General features: G+C 65.5%; 1 protein-coding gene across 1 annotated transcript in view; it reads left to right on the top strand.

The window, feature by feature from the left end:
* Positions 1-7,436: 7,436 nt before the first annotated feature.
* CROCC2 (ciliary rootlet coiled-coil, rootletin family member 2) overlaps positions 7,437-10,821 on the top strand; it is an 83,075-nt gene continuing 79,690 nt past the window's right edge. Inside the window, exon 1 of the mRNA XM_066281150.1 lies at positions 7,437-8,279. Within this exon, the coding sequence (XP_066137247.1) occupies positions 8,202-8,279 (78 nt within the window). The 5' untranslated portion in view covers positions 7,437-8,201. The remainder of the gene's footprint in view (positions 8,280-10,821) is intronic.

Raw genomic sequence — 10,821 nt, 5'->3', positions numbered from 1 at the left:
GTGTCTGGTTCTAGGGGAGATGTCTCCTTGGCTCCGCCTCTCAGGGCTGGAAAGCCCCGCCCTGCTGGCCCCTCCAGTACCTGCACTGGGCGCCCTGCCTCCCCTCTGCTCGGAGCTGTGCAAGTCCCAGCCAGCAGGAGCTTCTGCCAACAGCAAGCAGGAGACGGCACCGTGGAGACGGCCCCATGGAGACAGCACCGTGGAGACAGTGCCGTGGAGACGGCCCCATGGAGACGCGGGGACAGCTATCACGGAGACCTGCCCCACCCCCTGCCCTCCAGGGGAGCTGAGCGCCTGAGTCAGAGCTGTGGGCAGAGCCTGGATGCCAGGCGCTCACTTCCTGGTGGGTGGAAACCCTTCTAAGGAGCAGCAGCCCCTTCGGTGGGTCTCTGCTTCCATACCTCCTAGGACGGGGAGCTCACCCTCTGACCAGGGAGCCCAGGACACAGCCAGGCCAGCAGCAGCGTTCCCTCCTCGCCCATGGCCTAGTTTCGCCCTCTGGGATTGCCCAGAGCAGGCCTGCCCTTCCCTCCCCAAGGACGGCCGCGCAGATTCACCGAACAGGTGCCCTGAGCCCCACTCACACATCCGCCTCCTGCATCCCACTCTGTCCCCTGAGCCCCACTCACACACCCGCCCCCTGCATCCCACTCCTTCCCCTGAGCCCCACTCACACACCCGCCCCCTGGATCCCACTCTGTGCCCTGAGCCCCACTCACACACCCGCCTCCTGCATCCCACTCCGTCCCCTGAGCCCCACTCACACACCCGCCCCCTGCATCCCACTCCGTCCCCTGAGCCCCACTCACACACCCGCCTCCTGCATCCCACTCTGTGCCCTGAGCCCCACTCACACACCCGCCTCCTGCATCCCACTCTGTGCCCTGAGCCCCACTCACACACCCGCCTCCTGCATCCCACTCCTTCCCCTGAGCCCCACTCACACACCCGCCTCCTGCATCCCACTCTGTGCCCTGAGCCCCACTCACACACCCGCCCCCTGCATCCCACTCCTTCCCCTGAGCCCCACTCACACACCCGCCTCCTGCATCCCACTCCTTCCCCTGAGCCCCACTCACACACCCGCCTCCTGCATCCCACTCCTTCCCCTGAGCCCCACTCACACATCCGCCTCCTGCATCCCACTCCTTCCCCTGAGCCCCACTCACACACCCGCCTCCTGCATCCCACTCTGTGCCCTGAGCCCCACTCACACACCCGCCTCCTGCATCCCACTCTGTCCCCTGAGCCCCACTCACACACCCGCCTCCTGCATCCCACTCTGTGCCCTGAGCCCCACTCACACACCCGCCTCCTGCATCCCACTCCTTCCCCTGAGCTCCACTCACACACCCGCCTCCTGCATCCCACTCTGTGCCCTGAGCCCCACTCACACACCCGCCTCCTGCATCCCACTCTGTGCCCTGAGCCCCACTCACACACCCGCCCCCTGCATCCCACTCCTTCCCCTGAGCCCCACTCACACACCTGCCCCCTGCATCCCACTCCTTCCCCTGAGCCCCACTCACACACCCGCCTCCTGCATCCCACTCCGTCCCCTGAGCCCCACTCACACACCCGCCCCCTGCATCCCACTCCGTCCCCTGAGCCCCACTCACACACCCGCCCCCTGCATCCCACTCCTTCCCCTGAGCCCCACTCACACACCCGCCCCCTGCATCCCACTCCTTCCCTTGAGCCCCACTCACACACCCGCCTCCTGGATCCCACTCTGTGCCCTGAGCCCCACTCACACACCGCCTCCTGCATCCCACTCTGTGCCCTGAGCCCCACTCACACACCCGCCCCCTGCATCCCACTCCGTCCCCTGAGCCCCACTCACACACCGCCTCCTGCATCCCACTCCGTCCCCTGAGCCCCACTCACACACCCGCCCCCTGCATCCCACTCCTTCCCCTGAGCCCCACTCACACACCCGCCCCCTGCATCCCACTCCTTCCCCTGAGCCCCACTCACACACCCGCCCCCTGCATCCCACTCTGTCCCCCTTGTTGCGGCCTCTGCATCTCCGTCTCTGGAGATGTGGGTTGGTCCGTAGGGAGCGGGTCCTGCAGCCCTTCAGCCTGAGCTCAGTCCTGGGTCTTGTCCTCGCTGCGGCCTCCCTGTCCGCCAGTCAGATTCTCAGGTTCCTCCACTTGCCCAGGAGTCTCACAGCTGCCTCCTGAACTGGCCCAGGAGACCTGTCTGCCCCTGTCAACCCAAAATGCCCAGGGCCCTCAGTCCAGACCAGGGGTCCCCAAACTTTTTACACAGGGGGCCAGTTCACTGTCCCTCAGACCGTTGGAGGGCCGGACTATAAAAAAAACTATGAACAAATCCCTATGCACACTGCACATATCTTATTTTAAAGTAAAAAAACAAAACGGGAACAAATACAATATTTAAAATGAAGAACAAGTAAATTTAAATCAACAAACTGACCAGTATTTCAGTGGGAACTATGGGCCTGCTTTTAGCTAATGGGATGGTCAATGTGCTCCTCTCACTGACCACCAATGAAAGAGGTGCCCCTTCCGGAAGTGTGGTGGGGGCCGGATAAATGGCCTCAGGGGGTCACATGCGGGCCATAGTTTGGGGACCCCTGGTCCAGACGAAGGCCTGTCTTTACGCCCGACAAGCTGCCCATTGAGAGACAGCGGAGCTGGGGGAGGAGGTGAAGGTCGTGGTCCTGTGAGCTGTGGCAGCTGGGAGGGGGTCAAAGTCAGAGTATCACTCTGTCAGACACTGTCCCCCTGGGCAGGGCATGCTCCTCCGTGCACCCTGGACCCCTCTCGAAGGCCAGCACACAGCGGGCACTTGGACGACGCTGTGGAGCCGTGGGCGAGCGGAGGCCAGGAAGCTGGACATGAGCTCACCTGGACCAGGCAGGGCACAGCAGGAGGTACAGGTGCTCAACTATGTGGCCGGTGAGATGCCCAGAGAGGCCCCAGGTGCTGGGGGCAGAGAGAAAGGGCTGCGACTTCTCTCCTGCAGCACACGTGCCCAAGGTCCACTGGGGCGACCCCGAGTGGCTGACCCGGTAGTGTCCCCCAGTGAGTCTCTTAGTGTCCTCCCTGATCCAACGGTCCCTTTACAGGGCCTCCACTGCTATCCCGGACCTCTGTGTCCGGTATGGACAGATGGCCAGGGGGACACAGACACACAGTGACCAGTGGCTTGGGATGCCGACTGGTCAGACAGCGGGACAGTCAACCTCAGCACCAGCCAGTTGTTCTGAGTGAGCGGTGTGTAAGCTGGTCCCTGAGCCACTGTCCAGAACAGGGCTGTGTTTTGGCACGACCGCAGAATGCACCGCCTGCTTCCTGTCCGGCACCCGCAGGGGACACGCCCCTGGAGGTTGTGAGGCCGGCTCAGGTCAGCCACCCCCCCCCCCGTGCAGCCCTCCCAGCACCCCGGCCTCCGGGGGGAGGCATCTGCAGGGTGGCGTGGTCCCCGGAGGCAGAGTCCCCGAGAGCACAGACGGTGACGGGAGGACAGGCAGAGTGCCACGCGGGTGAGGGTGGGACCAGCCGCCCGAGGCCCAGAGGGGCCGGGAGGGACACAGGGCACCGCATTCCTTTGCAGCCGCTCACCCTCTTTCCGGGACTGTCCTTCAGGTGACCTGTCCTTTGGAGGACACGTCAGAACCGGGTGTCCCAGCCACAGCAGCCCCGTCTGTCAGGGCAAGAACAAGAGAGGCCGGCCAGGGGCTGGGATGACCGCCTCACCGGGAAGTACAAAGCCGTCACATGAAGGAATTCTAAGGTCTCTCCCTCTGGGAGAGGCTCTGGGTCAGGGGTGACAAGTCCTGGTGCCCCTGGGTCCAGCAGGGGGACAGAGAAGAGGGAGGCCCGCTGAGTTCTGCACACCCCACCCAGTGCCCGCTCCTGCCCCCCCATGTCCTCTTGTCCACACAGGGGCCCGGCCCGGCCAGGATTGTGCTGAGTTCTGCACACCCCACCCAGTGCCCGCTCCTGCCCCCCCATGTCCTCCTGTCCACACAGGGGCCCAGCCCGGCCAGGATTGTGCTGAGCTCTGCACACCCCACCCAGTGCCCGCTCCTGCCCCCCCATGTCCTCCTGTCCACACAGGGGCCCAGCCCGGCCAGGATTGTGCTGAGTTCTGCACACCCCACCCAGTGCCCGCTCCTGCCCCCCCATGTCCTCCTGTCCACACAGGGGCCCAGCCCGGCCAGGATTGTGCTGAGTTCTGCATACCCCACCCAGTGCCCGCTCCTGCCCCCCATGTCCTCCTGTCCACACAGGGGCCCAGCCCGGCCAGGATTGTGCTGAGTTCTGCACACCCCATCCAGTGCCCACTCCTGCCCCCCCATGTCCTCCTGTCCACACAGGGGCCCAGCCCGGCCAGGATTGTGCTGAGTCCTGCACACCCCACCCAGTGCCCGCTCCTGCCCCCCCATGTCCTCCTGTCCACACAGGGGCCCGGCCAGGTCTGTGCTGAGTTCTGCATACCCCACCCAGTGCCCGCTCCTGCCCCCCCATGTCCCCCTGTCCACACAGGGGCCCGGCCCGGCCAGGATTGTGGGTTGTCTCCTGGGAACTGGAGGTGCAAGGTGTAGCTGACACGGTGAGGTCCGAGTGAAATCCCGGGAGGACTGGAGGAAGGAACACTGACCAAACCCAGCCACGGCCCCCCTATCTGAGGGCTTTCTCCCGCACATGCTGGACATGTGGCAGGTGAGGGCCACAGCACCCTCCCGGGGGCCTGTGCGCCCCTGAGCCCCAGGGAGCAGGTGGTTCAGGGCCCTGGTCCCGTCCAGCACAGTCAGGACATGGTCAGGACCAGCTTGGCCCCCCTGAGCCCACTCTGCCCTCCCACAGAGGTGCCCCCTGCGTGGTGAGGACCTTGCTATCACAGGTTCTACTCCGTCCAAGCCAGGGCTAACTGCCCGCAGCTTCTCCTCGTCCATCGACGATGGCCCAGGACCGGAAGCTATGAGGGTGGAGGCCACGCAGCCAGGCCCGGGACATACACACAGGGCCCGTGAGCCTCTGGGGGCTGGGCCCACGGGGCAGAAACTCCCCAGGGTGCTGGGGGGGGTGTGGGTGGGTGGAGTCCACGCAGCCAGGCCCGGGACATACTACAGGGCCCGTGAGCCTGGGGGGGCTGGGCCCACGGGGCAGAAACTCCCCAGGGTGCTGGGCGGGGGGGTGGTGGGGTGGTGGGTGGAGGCCACGCAGCCAGGCCCGGGACATACGCGCAGGGCCCGTGAGCCTGGGGAGGCTGGGCCCACGGGGCAGAAACTCCCCAGGGTGCTGGGCGGGGGGGTGTGGGTGGGTAGGTGGAGTCCATGCAGCCAGGCCTGGGACATACTACAGGGCCCGTGAGCCTCGGGGGGGGGGGTGGTGGCTGGCCCACGGGGCAGAAACTCCCCAGGGTGCTGGGCGGGGGGGTGTGGGTGGGTGGGTGGAGTCCATGCAGCCAGGCCTGGGACATACTACAGGGCCCGTGAGCCTCGGGGGGGGGGGGGGTGGCTGGCCCACGGGGCAGAAACTCCCCAGGGTGCTGGGGGGAGGTGGAGGCAGACTCCCAGGGGCTGAGGGGAGTGAGCGTGGAGAGTGCCCTCAGACCAGTGGGGAGACAGGCAGAGGTGGGTGTTGGGGTGCTGTGGGGAAGAGGGGCGCACTCGGCAGGATGCCCCCCACCATGGGGCACCCACTGTCACGGTTTCCAGTGTGTGGAGACTTATTTATTTATTTATTTATTTATTTATTGTATTTTTCTGAAGCTGGAAACGGGCAGAGACAGTCAGATAGACTCCCGCATGCACCCGACCAGGATCCACCCGGCACGCCCACCAGGGGTGACGCTCTGCCCACCAGGGGGCGATGCTCTGCCCCTCCGGGGCGTCGCTCTGCCGCGACCAGAGCCACTCTAGCGCCTGGGGCAGAGGCCAAGGAGCCATCCCCAGCTCCCGGGCCATCTTTGCTCCAATGGAGCCTCAGCTGCGGGAGGGGAAGAGAGAGACAGAGAGGAAGGAGGGGGGGGTGGAGAAGCCGATGGGCGCTTCTCCTGTGTGCCCTGGCCGGGAATGGAACCCGGGTCCCCCGCACGCCAGGCCGACGCTCTACCGCTGAGCCAACTGGCCAGGGCTGTAGAGACTTCTTTAGACTCATCCAGTGACCTTCACAGATGGTCACACAGAGGACAGGGCCACACCCTCAGGTCAGAGAGGCCCAGCCTCTGAGCAGCAGGAAATGGGGGTCCTACCTCTCTCTCACCCCCCACTCCCACACTTCCCAGGCTCAGTCCTCCGGGCCCACGGGGGCTCCAGGACTTACGGTGCTACAGGCAGTGTGGTGTGGTATGGGGGGGGGAGTGGGGGTGCCCCGGCCACGGCGTGGGTCCCTTGGGCTCTGAGTCTGGGAACTTTTGCTTTGTGACTTCAGGAGCCAGAATCTGCTGCTAGTCTAAAGGGGCCAGAATCAGTCAGAAGGACGGTCTACATCCCGGAAACTGTCCAGTAACCCCCAGCCCAGGCCTGGAGGCCCCGTGGGATTGTGCCTGGCCCCAAGAGACTGGCCTGGCTTTGCAGGGAGCACCCTTGTGTCTGTCCTCCCAGAGAGGGGAGGGGACCCTGGACCCGGAAGTCACCAGGAGAAGGACAGAGCACAGATGCCCTTCAGTGAGCTCTGGTTCTGAGGAAGTGGCCTCGGCCCCATGGGGCTCCCCCCACCCCGGCAGCAGTGGGGGCAGACGTGCCCATTACTAAGCGTCCGTCCTCACAGGCAGCCTCAGAGGGACACACCCCGTCCCCAGGGCCCCACACGGCCTCCTCTCATCAGAGGGACAGTCACTCTGGCGCTGCCCTGTCTCAGAAAGAAACTCCTGTTGACATCAGCCCAGCTGGGACTGGTCCAGCTCAGAACAAGGAGGCCCCAAGGGGAGGCAGAGAGACACGTGGGGAGGGGACGCTGACCTGGCTTAATGCTCGGTGCCAGACTCAGCCCAGAGGCCCCAGGAGGGCGCCGTCCGGGAGGGAGGGAGGGACAGAGCTCTATGCCCACAGGGACAGGTGGCAGCAGGGGGACTGGGAGCCACCCACCCCGACGGATAAGCCGGGGGCGTCCCTGCTGGTCCTGCACGGGGCTCCGGGGGGGGGTTCCAGGGGGGCTCCGGGGAGGGGCTCCCGGGGGGCAGCTCCGGGGGGGGCTCGGGGGGGGGCTCCGGGGGGCGGCTTTGGGGGGGCGGCTCCGGGGGGGGGGGCTCCGGGGGGGGGTTCCGGGGGGGGCTCCGGGGAGGGGCTCCGGGGGGGCGGCTCCGGGGGGGGCGGCTCCGGGGGGGGCGGCTTGGGGGGGGCTCCGGGGGGGGGGGCTCCGGGGGGGCGGCTCCGGGGGGGGGCGGCTCCGGGGGGGGGCGGCTTGGGGGGGGCTCCGGGGGGGGGGCTCCGGGGGGGGCTCCGGGGGGCGGCTCCGGGGAGGTGCCGGCGAGTGAGCAGAAACGGAGCCCCCCCGGGCAGGTACGGGGCATGTTCCCCGCAGAGCAGTTGCCCCGAGAGGGTCCGGAGGGACATCAGAGCCCAGGAGGCCTGGCCAGCCGAGAGCAGGTCAGGAAGGCGAGGCCTCCTCTGGCTGTTGGTCAGGTGGCGTCCCCGCCCCGGGCCTCAGTTTACTCATCTGTTACGTCTGCATGGCTGGACCGTGGATTCCTTTCCAAACCTTAGAGGGAAAGCCAGAGTTCGAGCCTCCATCAGGAGGAAGTGGTGGTCCGCACGTCACCTCCACTGGTGTGTGGCCACCAAGGGTGACTCCTCCCAGGGCAGCCGCCCAGCGGAAGGCTGGGGCCCTTCCCCACGGGGATGGGAAGCGAGGGGGAGAGGCCAGCTCCTCCCTGGGCGTGGTCACTCAGGTGGACAGCTTCCCCCAGGGCGTCTCCAGTTCTCCGGAGTAACGGCTTCCAGACAACAGCGTTCCTCAGTCTCCATGGCGACAAGGCCCGCACTCTTGTTTCTTGGGAAACCCAGCCTTTGGCGTTGCCGTTGCCACAGCAACACCTAAGCACTCGGTTGTCCACGCGGTCCCCACTCCAGAAGGGGCGGCTGGAAGCCCAGGACAGAAAGGCAGGTGCCGCACGGGTGTTGGGCGTCTGGCACTTGAGCCGGAGGAGGTCCCGGGCAGGGTCCCGAGAGGAGACGCCCCAAAGGAGCCCGGCTTTCTCCTGGGTCCTGCGCCCCAGCGGCGATGAGTTCTGCCTCCAGCGAGCCTGGGGACGGGGACACGGCCGCGCAGTCCCGGCTGGGGCTGGACACCGTGATCCAGGTCAGTGGGGTGCCCGCCCTGCAGCACCCTCCTGGGAGCCGGCTCCAAGGGCACCTGGCCAGGGAAGGGACCCTGCGGAGGCCACGCCTCCCTGGCTCAAGGGGCACTTTGCACGCACCCCTGCGGTCACGTGAGCACCCCACCACACACTAGTGCAGACTGACCGAGAAAGGGGGCTGGAGGTCTGAGCCCCCCGGGGAGGCGAGAGCCCCTCCCCGAGTCCCAGGCTGGCAGCCCGCACACACGGGACGTGGGCAGCGACTGAGGACCCTCCCAGGACGGCGTCCTGGACCGAGCTCACTGCTTCCTTCGTGGTGAAGGGTGGGAGCCACAGTCCTCCCTCAGGGGTGCCCAGAGGTGGGAGGGTACAGCCGTCCCCCATACCTGCCCCGTGAGGTCCAGGAGCGGGTTTCTCAGCCCCACCTGCATACGAACATCAGCAATGACTGAGAACTATCCCCAGGCCCCTCTCTCTTTCACCCCTACTTCCGGGTCCCACCCCCTTAGCCGCCCCCCACTGTCACAGCCAGGCAGTCCCCACCCTGACCGATCCCAGGAGACCTCGAGGAAGGCCCACGCAGTGCTGACTCAGAGCTGTCCACTGACCCAGTTCTTAGGACCTTGGCGCCCTGCTGTGGGGAGACGGGGCCCCCCCTGAGCAACACAGGTCCCCGGGAAGGGCAGCCGCCCACAGCTGGGCCAGCGGATCAGATAACACGGTGGTGTCACCACACGTGTGTGCATGCACACAGACACACAGGTGCCCACATACGGGACGGAACACAACAAGGGCACCCAAGGTCCACTCCCTCCCCCAAGGCTCCCCCCCGCACCGGCCAGCCAGCACCCGTCATTTGCAGGTGATTGGGATCTGGGTGCTGTTACTCTGGGATGAGCAGGCAGGCGGGCGCCCTCAGGGGCTCAGAGGGGCCTGTGTAGACGGGGCGGCAGGCCAGCCAGCGGGGACCGTGTGGCTCTCGGACGGCGTCCTCGTGTGCGGCCAGGCCTGAGCGTGGTCCCCATGTTGGAGAAGCCTGCAGACGCCCCACCCCGTGCTCTGCACCCCCTTGAGCCTCTGGCCCCCGCGTCCACTCTAGGGTCATCAGGATGCCGGAAGCCCCCCATCCCCGTAGAGATTAGACTGGCCTGTTAAGGGACTTTGTCCAAACAAAAACATGCCCGTGCTGTGCGTGGTCTTCACTCGGCACCATGTCTGCCAAGCCCTCAGCACGTGGCGTGGCGTGCCCGCTGCGTCTGGGCCTCCACACTTCGCATCCCGTTTCCTGTAAGCGGCCATTGGCGTGGCGTCCAGTTCTGCGCGTTGCACGTAACCCAGCCGCGAATGTTCCGGGATGTGTCTCTGGGTGCCGTCTGCATGCATGTCTGGTGGGGAACCCACCCAGGAGTGCGAGTGCCGGTCCTGGATTGCGAGGCGCGGTGTTGGGTGGGTGTGGCCGCATGGACTTCCTGACAGGTGGTGCCATCCGGGCCGCAGGGCGCCAGGGGCGGGTGCCAGGAGTTGGCACCTCCTCCAGTTTCCCCTGGAGCCCTGAGGGTGAACGCTCCCTTGCGGTTTTTCTTGTTTGCCTGGCGACCCGCCAGCTGGAGCGCTTGTCCCTACGCTCAGCGGCCCCTCAGATGTGAAGTGTCTGTTCTGAAATGTGGCCCGTTTTTTTTCTGCTGTGGGGCCCTCTCTGTTTGTGATGGACTTGGATGAGGTCGGATAAGGCGGAGGCGAGTCCTTTATTGGAGACAAGCCTCGCCAAGATCTCCCAGGGGCGGCCTGCTCCTCCTCTGGCCGTGGGAGCTTTGGACGGACACAGGCTCGTCCTTTCCACACAGCACAGCTCTCCCATCCCCCCTCCCCGTCAGCGTCTCTGTGAGCTGTCTCAGAAACACCCTCTGCCGCTCCGGGGACACAGAGACGTTCTCCCATCTCCTTTTAAAAAGCCGCGTTGCCTTCCTTTCCCACAATTCCCACGTGGGCTTGATGCTCTTTGTCTGCGGCGTGAGGCAGGGGTCACCGTGCAATTTCCTCCCATGTGCATACCCAGTGTGCCGAGCCTCACTCGTGAAAACCAGCATGTGTGCGCGTGGGCACACATGTACCTGTGTGCATGTGTGTGTGCATGTGTGTGTGCACGCGTGTGTGCATGTGTGTGCATGTGTGTGTGCATGTGTGCATGCATGTGTGCGTGTGCGCGCGTGTGTATGTGTACGTGTGTACATGTGTGCGCGCGCGCGTGTATGCATAGGTGTGCGTGTGCGCGCACACGTGTGTGCATGCATGTGTGCGTGTACGTGTGCGCGCGTGTGTATGTGTACGTGTGTGCATATGTGTGCGTGTGTGTGCATGCATGTGTGCATGTGTGTGCATGTGTATGCATGCATGCGTGTGTGTATGTGCGTGTGCGTTTGCGTGTGTGTGTGCAGCCTTTGGAGACCCATCCCACCCCTTTCTTCTGTTTTCCCTCCCCCTGGACACGAGGCCTGTGCCCCCTCTGGCTATTGAACTCTTATTTATCCTTCAAGGTCCAACGCG

Source organism: Saccopteryx bilineata, chromosome 5 (genome assembly GCF_036850765.1).
Source record: "Saccopteryx bilineata isolate mSacBil1 chromosome 5, mSacBil1_pri_phased_curated, whole genome shotgun sequence".
Taxonomy (NCBI): domain Eukaryota; kingdom Metazoa; phylum Chordata; class Mammalia; order Chiroptera; family Emballonuridae; genus Saccopteryx; species Saccopteryx bilineata.
The sequence above is the reverse complement of the archived record's forward strand: the minus strand, read 5'-3'. Positions and strand labels throughout refer to the sequence as shown.